Consider the following 19,846-nt stretch of genomic DNA (forward strand, 5'->3'; position numbering starts at 1 on the left):
TGCTTCCTACATTCAAAAGCGCTGGAATTGCAGATCTATCAAAACACACTGTTATAACAAATATAATCAGAGCAGAAAGTCTCCGGGTGTTGTTTGTTAACAGTAATCAGTGGAAAAAGATGTTATTTGTGTGCAGTCAGTAGCGCCAGTGTCATTACTACTAACGAGTGTTCCTTGTCTTCAATTCATGATTCCTAAACATATCTAATTACTTTGGGTGGATGGGCTTTGTTTAACTTATAATCAGAAGATTATTTTCTATTTCACTCGTGGAGGAAAATTTTGGTTGAGATGTTTATTTTTTATGGTGTGGCTTTGGACTGTGACAAAGAGCAATCTCTTTTCAAAATGTTATTGAGAAGAACAAAATGATGTTTGTACTTTTTAGTTTGACCCAGAAAGTTCGTTTCTTCCTAATTACTACACATTTCTGAATACGATTTATTGTTTATTATTTTTTTTCCCCTCTGGACTGGACCTGAGGAAGTGATATGTACCTTTTATCTTTGCAAAAAAAAAAAAAAGAGTTAAAATGTGTGAAAACACAAACTAGAGTATTAATATGAATGGACAAAGGACAACAATGTACTCAATTCTTGATGACAGTCAAAAAGATAGTTTCAAAATGTTTGAACTGTAGAAGTAATCTAAAAATATTCACTGCTTTGTTAAGCTATAAAACAGGGGTGGTGAACACATTGCTCTCGAGCCGCATGTGGCTCACGGCCTTTGCTTCTTATCATATTTTTTTTATATACTGCGGCTCTTTGCTAGTGGCTATTCTTTCTGAAAACACACTCAAATTAATCAGGTCCTATTACAAACAAATAGTCAATTATATTTTAAAAATAATTTGGCAATTTGGATTTTTTATGATGCTTCAGGACATGAGGGATACATGCAGGGTACCATGACTAATTAAGGCGTTTTTTCCAACTGATTTCATTCCCACTTTTTTTAAATCAGTTTTCCCGGTTTCATCTTCAACTAATACTCTTCAAAGATATTGAATACTTCTTGGCCAATCAATGCTTTTTCACTTGGGGCAATGACTCCATGTTTATGGAGCATCTGGCTCAGTTTTCCATTGTAAAATGTAAACAAGTGATGTATTATTTTAGGCCTGTGTCATGTTTTCTGAAACTTGCTGATATGCACTCAGATGATCTCAACGGTGTTAATGGCCGTGAGGAAACCTCATTAGCAGCAGACCACACAATGGTAACACCGTAACTGTGTTGGGAAAATAGAGCAAACAATCTTATTTACTTTGCTCTGAGTCGACAAACTTAAGCACTGGTACATTTTTTTAGATTGCCACATTTAGAGCATGCATCATTACCCATTACTGTTTCATCTTTTGTTGTCTGGCTATTAAAATGTCTAATAGAATATAAGAGTAACTAAAGTATTGTGAATGTATTTTTGACACTATAAAAGGCATATTGCATTTTCCTGAACAAAAATTGCCTGTAAAAAACAAAAGTTTGATCCACTGACTACTCTACACTTTTAATTTTTGTGTAAGGTTAGTTGTTTATAAATGATTTCCACCTGATATACAACATTTTGTCATTCTAGATCACTTTACTCAGGTACTGCACTGTGAGCATGAGTGTGTCAGAGATCTGGCCACCCGGCCAGGCCGCTTGTCACCCATGGAAAACTACTTGCCGCTGCATTACGACTACCTCCAGTACGCCTATTATCAGAGTGAGTCCTTTAAATTCCTCAATTTGGTAAACAACCAAAGTTAAATGTGGATACACCCGTTGAAGCTCAATACAACTTGGCTGACAATGACAGCATACAAAATGCACTGTTCCATTGATCTGTTACATTTGTTAGCTGTTTATTACTTTGATTGTGTCTTTGTCATTATCATGGTGTAGAACTGCAATGCATCATACTAAGGCTGTCTTCAATGTTTTATATAACCTCATTTAAAAAGACGGTTAACAACAGTTATTCGGTCCTTTTTTTAAGAGTACGCCATTGACAATAAACGGAAGCAAACCCTTTTATTTGCTTCTCATCGCAATGAAAGATAACTCAAAGCTGCAGTTACATTCTTCACCATTAAAATTCCATAAGAAATCAGAGCCCAAAGTATAACCAAGGGCCAAATTGCTACTTTTTTTTATCACACAACCAATAAAATCACTCATCAGCTTTGTTTAACACCCCATAGTTGCTCGGCCTTCTACATTACTCAGTACCCTCTCATTGTGTTTTACCACTTAAGTTCCATCAATGAAAGTCAGTGAGAGGTTTTCTGTTGAAAAATGAGCTCATATCTTCCGTCTGTTACTGAGGCGAGAAGGTACGGCGGGCGGACTGCAGCAGATGCACCGTCTCATTCCAGACAGGAAGCCTCTGGTTAACCCTGGGTCTTTTACAAGCTTGGAAAGAATGTGATCGTACACGCACTGATGAGTAGAAGGCGCACGTACGTCTTCTTCGGGGGGGCTAACGTAAGCGTGACTTGACTCTGTGGTTAAGTGCCCTTTTATTCACACTCTTAAGAAGCGTGTGCTTGATAGCACTGATGGTTTGGAAATGTCAGTCAGATGGCGTCATGGTGGGTTTTCTTTCCCACATCCCCTCCTCAGGACATGGCATTTTGACGAATCCAGCAGAGATCTGTCTCATGTTGTTCCGGTTTCACTTAAACTCTTTTTTTTTAGCGGAAAGAATGGAGGAGGCGTTGCAGTGTGCGCTCAGCTACCTTTTGTTCCATGAGGGGGAAGAGTTCATGACAGAGAATGTCAACTTCTATCAAGAAATTCTGGGACATGAAGGTGAACCACGAGAGGTAAGAAAGATTCTGTTTGAGTTATGATCTCTAGTACATAATACTAGAGAGTGTCAAACATAAGACCCCAGATTGAGATCGAGACAAAATTCTACAAGGCATTTTTTAATGACCACCAAAGATCTGCTCGTGGACACAGACCGCAAGAACAGGAAGTGATACAGACACACTCAGGAAATGATTACCATAGCAATGTTTTGAGTATTGCCAGATTCATATTACTATTCCGTCAACTAAATTGACCTCCTAAGATCCAAACTTTTGCAAGGCATGCATTTTACTTTCTCTTTGTTACTTAGGTACCCAGTGAGTGTAAAAACTAAGAATGATCTTTTTACATGATGTCGTTTCTGAGAAAAATGCTGCCCACATAAATGGATGCCAGGCCGTTATAGTCCAAAATTTAACATTGTAGTCGCGTGACAACCAAAACACTTGGACACCAGGTTTTAGGAGGTTAACCCCCTAAATGCCCGATCTGTTTGGATACTGTCCTTCTGCCATAAACAGTTTCAACATTTGCCAGAACCAGTAGAACAGAGGTAGGGAACCAATGGCTCGGGAGCTACATGTGGCTCTTTCGATGGATGCATCTGGCTCTTTGCTAACCTGTGAGCTAAAATACTGAAACCGTTGGTGACAGAACTGAGATACTACGTCCGATGCTGCTTTAATCCTCTTTTTTTTTTTTGCATTAGACTCTGCTAGAATTCATACTCTCATTGATTAGCAATTGCGTAACAGTGTTGGTTGTCAAAATTATTCTCTTTTTTCCACTTTAAAACTGATGAAATCAAATAAAAGACAGCCATTTACTTGTATTTTAACTTATAAATCCGGAATATGGCTCTCAAGGAATAACATTAGAAAATATAAATGGTTTATGTCTCTCTTTGCCCAAAAAGTTCCCGACCCTTGCAATAGAAGAATAAAAACACCGCAAATAGAACAGCTTCAACATTCAATGGCAGACATTTCTAATCGGTTTGATTTTCCGTTTCCTTTTTAATTTAAGAGCAGATATTTATTGGCACACCAACGTCCAGCCATTTGCTTCGCCCTTTACTAACAGCCTGATTGAATTACAGGCTCAGACTTTATGTTTTTAATTCAATATCGGTCTGATCATCTGACCTGGGGCGTAGGCACCGAAAGAAGATATTCAGCAAGGGGTGGGGGAGCAAGCCCCTCGTGGAAAAGTGTCGATTTAAGTAGTATGAAGGGGACGACAGGAGTCATGAGTACATCTGTTGTGTTTCTTGGATGGGATCAGTACTCACCATCTGGCAGAAGTTTCCTTTTTATAGTTTGTTTTTCACTTGTAGCAGTAATTCTTTTCTGCTCTCAGCTGGAAGTATTTGCCAACTTTTATGTCAACATATTTATGACAACATATTTCTTTCTTTGACCAGAAAACGCCTTTCTTTGCTTTCATGCCAAACATGTACAGCATTACATATATTTACATCCAATTTGGTTATATTAGTTCGCCCACTGCTAATATTTAAGCTTTCCTAAGATGCTTTCGGAAAGTCAATTCTAAGACCTCTTTTTCCTAGAAAGCCTGCTACTCATTAAAGTGTGTATCTACTATCTTTCTTTTTTTTTTTTTAAGCCTTTCAATTCCGTCCAATCGAGAAAGTTTATAGTGCAACTCAAAGGTCTTTTACTCCCTCATCAGAAAGGTCATTTTCAAGGCTTTAAGTGTTAGTGCCAGGCCAAATAATGCTGCCTTTTAGGCACTTACCACGGAGGGAAAAGTTAAAAAAAAGGGCAAACCCACAGACGTCGCTGGAACAATTTGGCAGCTGTTTTCGATCCTGATGTAAAAGAAAAAGCTACTTGTTGAACAGGAGCTGGCATGGTTGTTTTATTCCATTTTAGGAAATTGTCAGTCAAAATATGCCACCCATAAAGTGCCCTATGTGAACTTTAATAAAAGCTTTATTGGCTGTCGATCATTCACCTTTTTTGCCAACGTGGCAAAGACTCCAGTTAAGCAGGATTTTGATAAAATAGCTCAAATCCCAACTTTCATATGAAAATACTGAGATTTAAATCTCTAAAATGTTGCCAAAAACAGTCTCCACCTGAAGTGGATCAAAATAAATTCAGAAATGGAACAGTCTTGCGACACAAGAAAAATATATCCTTCATTTTTAAGCTGATTACATTTTTTTCAGATGGAAATATCTCTGAATGCGCAACCGTTTTTCCTTTCTATATCATAAAAGGCATAATAATGCTACCCAGATGGGTTATCGCAGCATAACTGTCATCATGTAGTTTTTTTTTTTCATTCATTCTGCACACCGCCCCATCCACAAAAGGGTTGCATAAGTTTACTGGAGCCTAACCTAACTTTCTTTGGGCTGGATTGGTCGCCAGTCAGTCATAGGGCACACACAGACACAGACGTCCACTCACTCTCACAATCACACTTCCACCGAATGTGAATCGAACCTGGACTGCCCGCACTAACGCCAATCGGAAGAACCATTGCACCATGGGGTGACCTCTAATGTTCTTCTTTAGACTACTTCAAACTAGTCGGGACTCTATTTACAGCCCTTCTGCTCTCGTAAAGTACAGTAGATGCAGTATTTTAGGAAGTCTGCGTTTTTGGTATCTGTGTATGTGCTGTAAAATAGCAACAAGGTAAAAAAAAAATCATTATGTTGTCTGATTTAATGGAGAATTTGAAAAATGTTTCCTTTCTCATTCAGAGTATGCGTGAGGAAAGCAAAAGTAAACAGTCTCCTCCAGTCTGTCCCAATCTGTTGAATGCAAAGCCAACACCAGCTGGTGGGGAAGCGCTATTCTCCTCTAGCGTATAAGTTGGAAATCCGGTCAGAAAGCGCGAATAAAACAGTGGCAGACGGGGATGAGAAAGAGAGATTTACAGCCACACTGCGAAGGTTCCAGTCAGTGAACAATTTATGCCCGCGGAGCATTTTGTCTTGCCTTCCATGCGACTGTAAAAACAAATCAAACTTCGAAAATGTAATTCTTTGCCTGCCATTGATGGCGATAGACATTAAATCCATGTGAACTTTCCTAGGAGGAACTGAAATGGCCTTTTTCTCAACTGGAAACATTGTGCTATGTTTGTTTGAACTTTGTTCGATGTTGTTAGGGTTTCAACTGGTCACTAGGCGACCAGTTGTGTAAGAAGACCAATTAGATGACAGTTCTAATTGAACTCTATTCATTGTTAGGAAAAAGAAAACATTTCTTTAAAGCTTTAAATCTTGTTATACTTGTTTAATGACAATGAAAGCACTCAAAAGTCACAAAGTACTTGAACATTGACTTCTTTCATGTGGAAATGAAGTTCAATTAAGTCCAAACTAAGTGAATTGAATGAAGTGTAATCCGTTTATTTTCATTATAAAAGTATAAGGTCATAATAGTACTGCTATGCTTCTCCGCCTCTAATTAAAAACAATGTTTTTTCTGTCTCCAGGTGGTTACACGCTATCTAAGCAGACACAAACAAGAATCGGAGCTCCTTCTGATTGGAAGCCAAACCATGGGTGTGGACTTCACTGAAGGGGTTTGTAATTCTCCAAACTAATATAAATCAATACATAAATACTACAGATGAAGTTTTATCTATTTGGGCTCATCATAGTTGTCCTCAAATACTAATAAAACCTGTGTGAAGGTTAAAACTGTTTTTTGTTGTGTTTTTCTGGGACTCAATTTGCAACTTTTACTCTTTGTTAAGTTAAAAGCGACATCTACTGGTCATATTATGAGCTTTCTCGTCCTAGTTTTAAACTCACATTTTGTATTCTTTGCAGAATTACTGGAGCAGTTCGGGTGGGAGAGACGACTCCACCAGGTGACATTTGGTTTCACACCCCCACTAGATAGATGGAAATGATCATAAATAAATATGAATTTCACTTTTTTTTTTGGTTCCTCTGTACAGTCCAACCATCTTGCATGACATAGTGGTGCATCAAATGCAAGTTTCCATTTAAAAAAATGTAGATCATCTTTGAATTTTTGTTTTTGTTTGTTTTCTTCTGCAGGATTCCATCCGGTACTGATGGTGGGCTGGAGTATGTTCCCCTCTCAGAGAAGAAGAACGTCAATGTGGATAAATCCCAATCTCTCAAAGAAGGTAATGTCTCTGTCTCTCTCCCAAACGCTTCCCAGTCTGTACTAACGAGCTTTGGAGGAAAGCGTGTGTGTGTGTGTGTGTGTCCTCTGCATAGACGAAAGCGGGTTTGTGTCCTCTGCATAGACGAAAGCGGGGTTTTTGTCTTCTGCAGGGGGGCCGTTGCTGCACGACCATGTGCAGCTGGTGCACAACGCGGCAGAATTGAATGGGACCCAACGAGTGCTGCTGGATCATGTTGTAAGCGAGAATGAATGTGCAGAGCTCCAGGAACTGGCAGAGGTAAGGATATTAAACTGAGAGCTAAATATATCATATTTTTAGAACTTCTACAATTGTATAAATATGTTAAAAAAACAACATCATTTTCTGACTAAATGTTGCATTTTAGGGAGGGCGATTTTTAATTTGATCAGAAACCAAGAACACTCATGCTTTCATTCAGTTATTTTCTGAACCACTTATCCTCACAAGGGTGGCTGGGGGTGCTGGAGCCCATCCCAACTAACTACAGGCACCAGATGGGGAAACACCCAAGATTGGTGGCCAGCCAATCGTAGCAAATGTACTTTAAAGAAAAAAAAAATATTGAATGGAGAACAATAGGCCGCTAAATTATGAAGAAAAATGCCACTTATAGTCCGGAAAATACGAGAAGGAAAATAGACGGAATGCTTTATCTTGGAACTTTTAACAACTTGTAGATCATCACGGAGGCAGGAAACGGCTACGAAGGCAGGACGTATCCTCACACCCCTAATGAGAGGTTTGAAGGAGCATCCGTCCTGAATGCCCTGCAGGTGAACAGATGCCACAAAACATTGACATAATGTTACATTTTTCATGTGAACGCTTCCTTTTTCACCATTCAAACTCTCATGAAGCCTGGCTTTCCTTCCACAGTATGGCTACGAGGGCAGGGTGCCCATGAAAAATGCTCACCTCTTCTACGACGCCAGTGAGCGAGTTAGGAAAATCGTGGCGTCGTATTTCATGCTCAACACCACCCTACACTTTTCCTACACGCACCTGGTGTGCCGCACGGCCATCACAGGTCAGTTGTTTGCTTATTTCTTTTGAACACTTTAATGAATATACATGGCTTGTCGCAGACCATCCGGTCTTTACAAAGAAGAACATTGGTTAATGCAGTCATGTATTCAGACGTCAAGTATTTACCATATTTTTCAGACTATTAAGTCGCATTAGCCAAAATAAAAGCACAACATAAAAGGAAAATTATTTATTTTTTGTATTTTGGGGTGAATTTTACTTGATAAAATCTAAACAAAAACGCATGACATCTTCAAAATAACTAATGAGGTAAAAATAAAACATAGTTTTCTGATTTAAATGAGTTTAATCTTTTATTTGATTGTCTCTGTCTGTAAAAACTCATAAATTGCAAAAGTGTGTGTCAAGCAAGGTAAGGCTAGAATTTATATATGTAAGTTATATTTGCCTTTATTGTAACATGGAAAAAGGCACTAGTAAAATTTGTAATGCAAATGTATTGCAGGTCAAAGTTATCAAATTAATTGTTCATAAATAAGTGTTTAAAAAAATGGCCCGAACGTTCTTTGCAAATTTAAATATTGTTCATCATTCATCAATATAACTAAGCCTGTTAATGACAAAATACAAAATAAAAGTAGCCTGATGCATTTTTTTACAGCTTCCACAACCTTCAGTGTATTTCTTTAATTCTATTTCATATTTCAAAATGTCATTATATATTGACATAATAGGCCAGCAGGAGCACAGGAATGACCTGAGTCATCCCATCCATGCTGACAACTGCCTACTGGATCCCGAGGCCAATGAATGCTGGAGGGAGAGCCCAGCGCGCACAGAAAGGGACTACAGGTAATGTCTACTTTTATGCTAAGTTGCATACTGTGTGTGTGTGTGTGTGAGTGACTGATGATGCGTCAACATACAACACGCTTACTGACCTTTTGTGTTGTCTTGCCATTCTTTTCAGTGCACTACTTTACCTCAATGGAGACTTTGAAGGTGGCGAGTTCATTTTCACGGAGATGGACACCAAAACGGTCACAGTAAGTTGCTTTTTATGACCAAGTGTTATTATTATTATTATTAAGCAAACTTTCAATTTAATGAAGCATTGATGACGACCTTTGCGAATTTGGTTGAGTTTAAAGTTTTAGCGTTTAAATTAGTGGGATGGCATTAAAATGAGGTCAGCAGTAGCGGTGAGTAATATTGAATCTTAGTTAAGTCCAATTTGAATGGTGGAATTCAACAATGTTGACCGAGAGGGGTTTAATGTGTTTTGTTGGAATTGTCCCATTATTTTTGTTTTTGGAAATGAGTGAGTGGAACAGATTTAACTTGAAAAGTTAGATTCTTAGTTGAATGTTAACAGGACTGAATGGAGATTTTTTTGTCACATTGTTAATTGAGGAGTAATGCTCTTAGGGTTTAATTAAGAAATGTGTTTTTTTTGGTCAAAACTGCTATTTTGGGGAACCGTGAATTTATCGGCGGCTACCCAAAATACAATTTTGCGTGATATGGGTTTTTGGTGTTGCTTCAGAATCGGCTGTAAATGCGGGGAAGGAGTTAGTGCCAATGTTTTGTGAAAATAAAAGGGGCATTTGGCTATTAAATGAGAAAAAAAGACTTAATTTACATTATGCTGATGTTATTTTTGGCTTCCAGGCAACAGTAAAACCCAAGTGTGGCAGAGTGGTGGCATTCTCCTCTGGTGGGGAAAATCCACACGGCGTGAAGGCTGTCACCAATGGGCGAAGATGCGCTGTAGCGTTATGGTTTACGTTTGACCCGCTCTTCAGGGAATTGGTACGATCTTTCCTTTTTTATATGCTGTCCTTATAAGTGCTAAGCTGCAAACTTGTCCGAAATTCTGACTGTGCGTGTTTCGTTCGGCGCAGGAGAGACTGCAGGCGGATGAGCTGATTCAGACCTTGATCACACAGTCTGGACCAGATCACGGCCTTGACATCAACCCCAAAGATGAATTGTAGAAGTAGCTTCTTTGTACGCTGTTTGTGGTCGACTTTTATTTATTGCAGACTTTTATCTTTGAATCAGAAGCAAATCTATTTTTATACTATTTCCAGAGCAGGTATGAAAACATTGGGATTATTTGTGTGTGTGTGTGTGTGTGTTGGGGTTGGGGGGGGGGGGGGGGGGGGGGTTGCGCTCGAGTGTTGGGGTTTTGCTGGGGTTTTTTTGTCTCACTGATCTGTGAAAGTATCAATAAGATTTTTTTTCCTGCTTTAGGTTGTCACTTTTGAGGTCAACATTTTTGGCTTTATCAAGATAAACGCTATCCATGGTCCTGAATGACATTGAAAGTTGCTTACAGGTCAGTCATACTGAAAAGCAGGTACTGCCCATGTCAAAATAGTTGGTTTGTTTTTATCACTTCCATGCCAGTAATTGTTGTCCTCGAAGTAGACGGTGCACTGTTTTTGTTCGTATTTAGATTTGAACTAGTAGCACGATTCATTTTGCATATTATATCTATTTATAATCATCATGCACTCGGTACAGCTGTCAAATTTGGGGGAATGTGATTGGGGTTTTTTTTGTATTGTCGTTTTATTTATGATTGAATACGCAGACAGCTGCTGTCACCACTGTCTGCTTTTAATATGGGAAGCTTTTTATTATAAAAGATCAATCATTCCTGTTTCAAGGAATATGATATTTTATTAAAAAAATGTTGATATATAAGTGATAGACAGAGTCATGCACTGTAAATTTAAGTGGGAGAATAGAATATTGATTGTTCTTCTGAGAGCTTTAATAATGATTTGGAGAGTTTGTACTTTTGTTTTCACTGATATTTAATGATGAAATGCACAAAACTATGTTTTATGGGCTCGAATAAATTAAAGAATGTTACTATCGGTATAACATTTTATTTGCTTTATTCATTTACAGATGCAAGAGAAAGTGATAGATTTAATGTAAAGTCTATATTTTATACATATTTGTACAGTATAGTCGCCGATAAATCAGGAAATATCATGTCAACATAAATCAGCTTTTTTAAGATGCATAATGCTGCTGTTTTGTCCAAGTTTGACTTTCCCTAACCTTTATCCTCACAAGGGTCGCGGGGGTTTGTCCAAGTTGAAAACCTACATGTAATGTACACGTGTAGGCTGAGAGGTCACTGTGGTGAATATACTTTAAGAAAACAACTGCAAAGTTAAAAAAAAAAGAAAAATACATTAAAAGAGGACCCTAAAGAGGATAGTAATGGGACGATGGACAAAATACATGTTTTCAGTAATGACAGGTCAGCTGATCGGTGAAGCGGAAGGCCCTGGTGTCGCTGGCAATGCACAACAATTCACGCATACGCCGTGCACGCCGTTCCTCCTGGGCGAACCTACGCGAGCGTTCCCGAGCCGCCTGCTGCTCTGCACGCTTTTCCGCCCGCTTTCGGGTCAGCCACCTGAGGGAAGAAATACCAGTCAAACGTTGCCATGTGCCCAAACCACGGCAAAAAAAAAAAGAAAATCTCCATCTCTCACAATTTAAAGGCACGTTCACACTCCTCTCTGCTGTGCATAAGATAACCGCAATCCTCCTCTAACTTCCTCAGCTGTACCACCTCCTTCTCTCGCTGCTGCTGCTCCTGTTTTCTCCGCAGCCACTGCCGGAAGGCCTCTTCTGCTACGCTGGAGTCCCTCTGCTTCCACAAACAAAGGTTTAACAATAATTTCATTGACATTTTTCTTGATGCAACTGATATACAGTGGCCCCTCGTTTATTGCAGTTGATAAGTTCCAAGCCCTGTCGCAATAGTATAGGGAAATAACCGCAATTTTTGTGGCGTCCTTACTAGTTCTGACTTCTAACCACACAACTAATGTATTTTCTATCTGCCAACTACATACACATATACTACAAAATGACAGTCAGGGTAATGAGGAGCTCTCTTTTCAGGCAAAAAGTGCAGTTATCCTTACAAAAAAAAGCACATAACTGTAGATAAAGTGTGCTAAACAAATGTGCAGTCTCATTTGGCAGAATGTAGTAGTATGTAGTAGTATCCCCACCTTGTGGACTTCAAGTGCGTGGCTCCAGTTTTTTTTACCTGGATCTAGAATGTCTTGTGTCTTTTGTCTGTCTTGCTACTACAACCAAGAAATTTCCCAAATATGGGATGAAATCAAGTTCTAATCTAATCAAATGGATTTATAAAGGTCCAATTTTCTCTTAATTCAGCAGCCTATATATTCGCACTTAGTTGGTCCACGTAAATCATTATTATTGTGGTGGGGGGTGAGCATTGGTGTGTACATTTAGTTACATTTTTGTATGGTATTGTTCCAAATGAAAAGTATTATGGTGGTAAGGGCATAAGGGGGGATAAAAGGAATGGATGTTAAGGGCACTGGTCTGACCACTAGGTGGGATTGACCTGAGAATTCATCCTTTCCATCTCCTGGGCTCTCTGGATTCTCTTCTCATGCTGCAACTGCTCTCTCTTCTTCATCAACCAGGCTTTGAAAGCCAGCTCGTTATCGTTCCTCTTCTGCTCCTCTTCCTCCAGCCTCCTCTGTTCGGCCTAACATCACACATTTGGAAAAACTAAGGACAGATTACGAGTAGGGCACCTCGATGGACCAGTGGCTAGTGTTAGTGTTCGATCCCAGGTCGGTCCTCACTGTGTGGAGTTAGCATGTTATTCCCGGGCTTGCATGGGTTTTCTCCGGGTACTCCGGTTTCCTCCCACATCCCTTAGACATGCAGTGTAAGCTCGTTGAAAACTCTAAACTGCCCCTACGATTCACGGTGTCCTCAGCCTGGTGCCCGTAGTTAGCTGGGATAGGCTCCAGCACCCCCTGTGTGAATATGTGAGTAGCTTTCTCATCATCTGATGAAATCTGGACACTAATGACATTATTTAAAGTGATCTAAGGACTGATGTGGCATTGTTACCCTTAGATTGAAGTAATTGAAGTATTTTTGGAGATACAGGCCATTGTTTTTTTTTTACTTTGAATAAACAATCGTGCCCAAATTAAGTGTCATTTCCTGGCATAGTTTTTCCCATTCGCACTTCATATCCTTCCTAAAATTAAGTACCTCTCTGGCCATTTTCTCTTTCCTCTCCTGGCCCTTCTGCAGCAATTCCTTCTGCTGCAGCGAGAGCTTGAAGGTAGGCTGGGATAGCGTCCCGCTGGCTGACTGCACCCGCCGTTTGGTGCCTCTCCTCAGCACTCCTCTGTAGCTTTGACAGGCTGAGCGGGGCCTTAGGGGAGGTCTGGGAGTTTGGAGTGGCTCAGACTTCTGGAAGGAGGGAGAAGTTCTGGAAGAGTAACATGACGAAAAGGTGGACGTGGAGCTCTTGCCAGAATGATATTGTACGATTGGAGGGAGGAGGCTTTGATTTTCCACCTCCTTGAGACTGACGAGATCAAACCGGCCATCTTTTTCCACAAGGATTCTTCCATCCTTTGGCCCGTCATCTTTCTTATGTCCAGTATCATCCCCTCGAGGTGACAATTTCAGCTCAGACAACCTTCCTGCCACTTCCATTTCCCCAGCGTCATTTTCAAACGTCATCGGAGGAGGCACCACCAAGGTAACTAGACTCTCTTTGAATTGAAGGCGCCGCCTCCGGCGCAAATCTGGAGCGTCCTGACCCCGTAGCTCCTTGTTGGCTCGCTGGATCTTGTCGAGGACGTACTTCTTCTCATCTTCTGTCTCCTCGCCGACACCCAAAGGGTGCGGTGTGGTTTGAAAGGACTTATTAAGGCCATCTCCATCAGAGTCGTACTCAAGTGGGTCCATGGGTGTGGGCCACCTCTCGTCATCATCTTCCTGCTTGCTCCAGTTGTTGTTTCCTTTCTTCTCTTCTTGCTGTTTCTCGTCGTTGGCCAACTCTTTGTCGATGTCCGCCTCAATGTCTTCATACTCAGGACCCTGTGCCAAGGAAATTTGTAAGAAAAAAACAACAACACTGGAGCATGTGTCCGGTCATTCAAATACTATTTGTTCAATGTATTTTTTCTTTGTCTTAAAGAATGAAATACTGTCACATAGCCTCCTACAAACATTAGAATATTGTTGTTTAATTCTTTTCAGAGGCCTTTAGATTGGGGTTTTGGCTATTTTTAGGTGACAGGTGGAACAAAGAAATGCTCTTCAAAACAATTGGTTGTGAAGTTTTTTGTGATCTATAGTGACATTTTTTTCTGAGGTAAAATGTGTTTGTCTATGTGATGGTTCATTGTCCCATAATATTACAGTAGTATATTCCAAACTACATTGACTGTATGCCCATGGTACATGTTATGAGCATGTTTATAAATATTGCAACACAGTGAAAGGATGTCATTACTACAGTACAGTATGTGAGCAGTAGGGTTTCACTTACTTGGGCCTCGGCCCGACTTTCCTCACTGATCAGCCAATCCAGGTCCTTCTCAAAGTCATCCTCATATTCCTCCCCCGATTTTTGGCAAGCCACTTCACTCATGATCTACTGCAAGGAGAAAGCCAAATGATAACATATGTGTATTGAAATACATTCATGTACTCCTATAGTGCTTATCATAAGCGGTATTGGTCCAGCAAGACATATTCAAAACTGGTCCTCAATTAATGTGGATTGAATCCACTTCACGTAGATTCTCTCACTGACCTACGCCATGTTATTTTGATTCTAAACCCGGTTTGAACCTGTATGGTACTCTTCCCGGAATTAATTACTTAATTCGTATTCTGACTCACTTCCAACTATGTGCTGCGATGTAGTCAACGAGTCTCCAGGACTGTACTTTCCGTATATTCTGTGCCGGAATCCCTGCCTTTGTTTACATCAGTTTCAACTATGCAGAGGCATGACAAAAGTTTTTTTTTTTTTTTTTAAATAGTTCTGGATCTATGTAAGTCTTGATAGTGTATTGTTTACTACTCTTTAACAAGAATCCATCAATCAATTAATTGGTGTATAAAAACGTGTGATAGTTGGACTTTAATTTTGTGAAAACTACTGAATTTCAAAAAATGTACATACATTTTTAATAGTTGTAAAGATAGTAGTAACTATAGTAGTAGTAGTAGAAGTAATAATAGAAATAGTGAGGTGAGGAGGCTTTATTTAATTGTATATTTTAGATAACCAAATAGAATATGCTGTAAATGAAATTAATTATCATTATTAATAACTTTTAATAGTTTAGTTTTGATTTTGTTGCTTTTAGTATTTATAAATTGTTATAAAGTGTGTTTACTTAAAAATCATAAATCGTTCAGAACGTCAAATAAGTAAGTATTCAGTTTTGAGAGTTATAAAGGTTGTGCAATCACTGTCAAAACATTATTTTTGGAGAATGTTTCACGTATCAGCCTCGTTTTGATCAAAACATATAAATAAACTGGCAGCATATGATGTCATTAAAAGTTCAACGGTGGGCCATGCAAAGATTTGACTCGTAACAAAATGATTTTTTTAAAATAAGCGCTTGTCCAACTCACCGCTGGTTCTTATTCCTGCGTTCGGAGTTTTAAAAGCGAAAGCAAACATGCAAACGTGCAATTGTGCACCATCTAAAATGTCACATGCACACAGCTTTCCTGTCAGTCTGTGGGGCGACACCTGTGCACATAATCTCTCGCTGTCTACAACCTTAAAAGCATTAGCTGTCCCGTTGCCATAGAGACTGACAACATTTACACTCGCGCATGCGTAGAGATCGCAATAATATTTCAGCAGTAGTTGGTGGTCAAATTAGTGAAAAAGAATCCCAGCATTGCAATGCAGTTGTAAAATTGCATTTGTTTAATTTACAGAATTATCTTTAATATGTCTGACTGTCTATCTGAGTATCGGTTTATCAAGTGGGCGGTGAGTTGTAAAAAAAAAAAAGTGTCAGGATGAACGGGAGTCATTGAACGCAACGTTGGTTTATTCGCAAAGCTTTCTGGGACTCTGAGTTCTGAATATCAGTTACAGCTTAGTTCAAGTTGGACGTAGAAAACTATTCTACCCATAAATCCCTCTTTCAATAACACGGAACTAAGTGCTGTTTAGTGTGAAACTCTTATCAGCAATGCTCAAGTTCTGATAATGTTTCGCTAGTTTGTTCACGCTCGATTACCACGAAAACATCCGTTTGGGGCCAAGAAATTGTGACTTTTCTCCAAAACATGGCCACTGTCGTATTTGTTAAGAATACAGCACATGCTGCGTCTAGGCGATGTTTGATTTATAATTTAAAAAGCTTTACTCGAGACAGCCACTCGTCGTTTACTCCTCACAAACGTCCCTTGCCACCGGCATGGTTGTCCAGGACTACCGAAGTGCGGTTCATGTCCCGGGGGAGTTCAGGCAGGTCGGAAGCCGGCGCACGAAACAGCGGCCGCGTAATGCTGGCATTGAAAGGGGCTGCAGCAGTCACCGCAGCCGCTGCATTGGGGGGCTTCTTAGTCAGCGCCAATCACTTCCAGCGGGCCGAGATGGCGACTCTGGTACCACGAAGGGCCGAAGAAAAGGACCAAGACGAAGGGGACATATTGGCACGATGCCGGGGTTTCATGTCCCCACCAGTCACTGACATCGCCGTCCTGCAAGGACGGAAAGGGGAGATGTGCACCAGGATGGAGATGCTCATCATGGAGACGCAGGCTGACTTCTGTAAAGCTTTGGAGAAGGTGGACGGTGGGACGTTCATGGTGAATCGGTGGGAAAGAGAAGAAGGTAGGATGCATTGGTGTGTGGTGAGTGACTTTGACATGTCCGCAACTCATAAATGGGGACATTTCTGCATCAAATTGCTCAATGATTCATTTCCTCAACCGCTTATCCTCACAAGGCTCGCGGGGTGCTGGAGCTAACTACAGGCACACCCACACAACCATTCACGCTCACACTCATACCTAGAGGACAATTTAGAGCAGGGAGTGGCCAATCCAGTCCTCGAGGGCCGCCATTTCTCAATTTTACAATCATGATTGCATGCATGAAGCTGTGTAGGGTTTGTTTTTCAGGTGGTGGTGGAATCAGCTGCGTGATGCAGGATGGAAAATTGTTTGAGAAAGCTGGCGTCAACGTGTCAGTGGTGTTTGGAAACTTGACTGAAGAGGCAGCCAAGCAGATGAGGAGCAGGGGAAAGGTCCTCAAAGGGAAAGATGGTGAGCATTTTCGCCCGAAGGAATATTTCAACATGTCTAACTGTCAAACAGGTCGACTACTGTCAACTAAAACTGAAATCAAATAAAATAACTTGCATGGCAGTCCTGAAGAACGGGATTTTGTTTGGAGAGTGTTAGCTAATGACCTTGTAGGTGGGCTCCGTTTTATGAAATTAATCACATAATAAATAAACTATAAATACTATAAAGATATTTTTATGCATTTTAACATGCCACATTTCTTGTTATAAAGTATATTGAAACATTTTTTTGATGTAACAGCTATCTAGGTATCAAATTGATGGGTATTGCTATTTATAGGCTATTTATACTGTGTGTCCTCACAAACGCGCAAATGCAGTGTTCCATAATTTATTTTTCAACATGGTGTTGGTCTTTTAACTGATATTTGAATTGCATTCTTTAGGGAAACTGCCTTTTTGCGCCATGGGCGTGAGCTCCGTAATCCACCCCAAGAACCCGTACATCCCCACAGTGCACTTCAACTACAGATACTTTGAGATCGAGGAGGAAGACGGTGAGTGCGCGCCTTCGTCCGCTCGCCGACGTCGGCGGCCGTGTCTCGGTATCCGGGACTCCATTGAGCTCATGAATGAATCATAACCCTTGTGTCCTCCCTCGCGTGCGCGTGGCAGGATCCAAACAGTGGTGGTTCGGCGGCGGCACCGACTTGACTCCCGTCTACGTCAGTAAAGAAGATGCACTTCACTTTCACGGCACACTGAAGGAGGCCTGTGACAAGCACCACTCGCAATACTACCCCGACTTTAAGAAATGGTACTGAGTGAGGGTGTGGCGTCATTTCATGGGATGCGAAGGGCGTTTCCGTACTGCATCGTCGATAAGACAAGCCTGGAGGAAAAGACCGTTAAGAGTGTGCTTATCTGATGTGCTTTAATGAGTGACTGTTCTCGACCAAGTATCACTTTTAATCAACAGCTTATTGTGTACAGCATCAAAAGACAATTTCCTTATTTTCCGGAGTATAAGTCAGAGTTTTTCGTAGTTTGGCAGCCTAATTCTACGACTAATACTTAAGTGCAGCTTAAATATGCATTTTTTTTTGTCTACAACCACGAACAGCCTGGGTTGTTGTTTTTTTTTTTTTTTTTAGGTTATAGTGCATTTTCTGGACTATAAATCACACTTTTTTCATAGTTTGGTTGAGCATGCTTATAATACTCAAGTGAGACTTAACCTCAGTTATACAACATTATACAGTAATAGGTACAAAATAAGGACCTGGTAATGCATCCTATTTAAAGTTTTTGGACAACTATAGGCTAAAAAAACACAACATAACAAACTGTTGAAGGTCAGAGTGACAATATAGTGTGACTTATGATGTGCAAAGAATGATCTTTTTGTACAGCTTCACTATTTCCACACGTGATCACAACCTTGAACTATACTCTTTCAGGTGTGACAAATACTTCTACGTCCGCCACAGAGGAGAGACTCGAGGCATCGGGGGGATCTTTTTCGACGACCTGGACGGTCCCAGTCAGGAGGAGGCGTTCGGCTTCGTCAAAAGCTGCGCTCGCACCGTGGTGCCTTGTTACCTGCCCATCGTTTACAAACATCTCAATGATCCGTTCACCGTTGAGGAGAAGGACTGGCAGCAGTTGCGACGAGGAAGGTGAGTCTTATGTATAGTAATGCATTTTTCCTGAACAAAAGACTGTGTTGATCAATTCCCTGATTGTCCAGTGAATCATGACAATATTTAGGAACAATGTTTGTACATGCTTAACTGTGAGATTATGCGCTTCAGGTACGTCGAGTTCAATTTGGTGTACGACCGAGGCGTCAAGTTCGGCTTGGCCACGCCAGGATCCAGAATCGAGAGCATCCTCATGTCTCTCCCGCTCACTGCCAGGTAAGCGTCACAACAGTGGCGTCAACACTGGCTACGAGTGTCGCTTAATCAACCTTCCTCCCCCAGGTGGGAGTACATGCACGAGCCCGCCCTCGGTACCCGAGAGGCCGAGATGCTGGAGGTGCTACGGAACCCAAAGGAGTGGGTGTGAACACCATCATGTCAGTATCCACCTTGCACTTGGTTGAAAACAATGGCTTTTAATCTGTACAGAAATGGTGACAAATAAAAATAAAGTTGTGTAAAACATTAACAAGTGCATTTCAAAGGACATACATATTCCTATTGGCTCTATGATGGTGGTGACACTGATGATTGTAATATTGATTGAAGGTTCCTATGACATTTAACCGTGACATGGATTGAAAGATTATATGCAAGGATTCGTGACATACAAATTCCCTATGACAAATAACAACCTGTCAATAATCATAATGATGTCTTTAACATGTCTCAGTGACTTCTTTAATTGCTGACAGCCTTTTTAAATGACTACACAAAATTGTACAGATTAAAGAGAAAAAAAAATAGAATCATATTGTACAGATATGTGACCAGCACTCCTGAGGAAGTTATTATTATTATTATTAAAGCAATGAGGAGACATTGAACAACGCTGTACTATAAACATTTTCTGTAATGAACCTGAAACTGATGAAAGAGTCTACGATAATAAAAATCCTTGATCATTATGTAAAAAAAAAAAAAAGAACACAGAGTTATTGTTGGGTTTCTTTTTTAATAAATTATATCTAAACCACCACCAGATAACTTGTTTTTCTTTCCTGCATAGGAAAAATGGATTTTATCATCCTGGTTATCAGGGAGTTTTAGATGTAAGTATTTTTGATTG

At 40.2% G+C, this 19,846-nt stretch overlaps 3 protein-coding genes across 8 annotated transcripts in view; 2 read left to right on the plus strand and 1 right to left on the minus strand.

The window, feature by feature from the left end:
- The window catches only part of p3h2 (prolyl 3-hydroxylase 2), a 35,366-nt gene extending 21,489 nt beyond the window's left edge, over positions 1-13,877 (plus strand). For 3 of the 5 annotated variants that reach the window (XM_077717510.1, XM_077717511.1, XM_077717512.1), the window contains 12 exons: positions 1,582-1,713; positions 2,688-2,815; positions 6,282-6,371; positions 6,622-6,662; positions 6,856-6,947; positions 7,099-7,226; positions 7,649-7,744; positions 7,848-7,998; positions 8,693-8,810; positions 8,929-9,004; positions 9,630-9,770; positions 9,863-10,093. In XM_077717510.1, coding sequence (XP_077573636.1) covers positions 1,582-1,713; positions 2,688-2,815; positions 6,282-6,371; positions 6,622-6,662; positions 6,856-6,947; positions 7,099-7,226; positions 7,649-7,744; positions 7,848-7,998; positions 8,693-8,810; positions 8,929-9,004; positions 9,630-9,770; positions 9,863-9,955 — 1,286 coding nt within the window. In that variant the 3' untranslated portion in view covers positions 9,956-10,093. Of the gene's footprint in view, positions 1-1,581; positions 1,714-2,687; positions 2,816-6,281; positions 6,372-6,621; positions 6,663-6,855; positions 6,948-7,098; positions 7,227-7,648; positions 7,745-7,847; positions 7,999-8,692; positions 8,811-8,928; positions 9,005-9,629; positions 9,771-9,862; positions 10,094-10,214; positions 11,173-11,232 lie in introns of those variants that run through there. The other 2 variants (XR_013326448.1, XR_013326447.1) reach the window with 2 other exon arrangements.
- ccdc181 (coiled-coil domain containing 181) lies at positions 10,839-15,606 on the minus strand. 2 transcript variants are annotated; one of them, XM_077717518.1, is made up of 6 exons: positions 15,438-15,606; positions 14,335-14,439; positions 13,041-13,880; positions 12,373-12,519; positions 11,480-11,637; positions 10,839-11,400 (listed from the first exon to the last, which is right to left on the minus strand). In XM_077717518.1, the coding sequence occupies exons 2-6, from the start codon at positions 14,434-14,436 to the stop codon at positions 11,229-11,231; spliced, it is 1,419 nt and encodes a 472-aa protein (XP_077573644.1). In that variant the 5' UTR covers positions 14,437-14,439; positions 15,438-15,606; the 3' UTR covers positions 10,839-11,228. The 2 variants fall into 2 exon arrangements, with proteins under 2 accessions (XP_077573644.1, XP_077573643.1); XM_077717517.1 differs by having other exon boundaries at positions 14,335-14,442.
- Positions 15,479-19,756, plus strand: cpox (coproporphyrinogen oxidase). Its single transcript, XM_077717519.1, has 7 exons — positions 15,479-16,659; positions 16,950-17,093; positions 17,521-17,631; positions 17,750-17,891; positions 18,535-18,753; positions 18,889-18,993; positions 19,060-19,756. The coding sequence occupies exons 1-7, from the start codon at positions 16,110-16,112 to the stop codon at positions 19,142-19,144; spliced, it is 1,356 nt and encodes a 451-aa protein (XP_077573645.1). The 5' UTR covers positions 15,479-16,109; the 3' UTR covers positions 19,145-19,756.
- Positions 19,757-19,846: the final 90 nt, after the last annotated feature.

The sequence above is a fragment of the Stigmatopora nigra genome, chromosome 5 (genome assembly GCF_051989575.1).
Source record: "Stigmatopora nigra isolate UIUO_SnigA chromosome 5, RoL_Snig_1.1, whole genome shotgun sequence".
Taxonomy (NCBI): Eukaryota; Metazoa; Chordata; class Actinopteri; order Syngnathiformes; family Syngnathidae; genus Stigmatopora; species Stigmatopora nigra.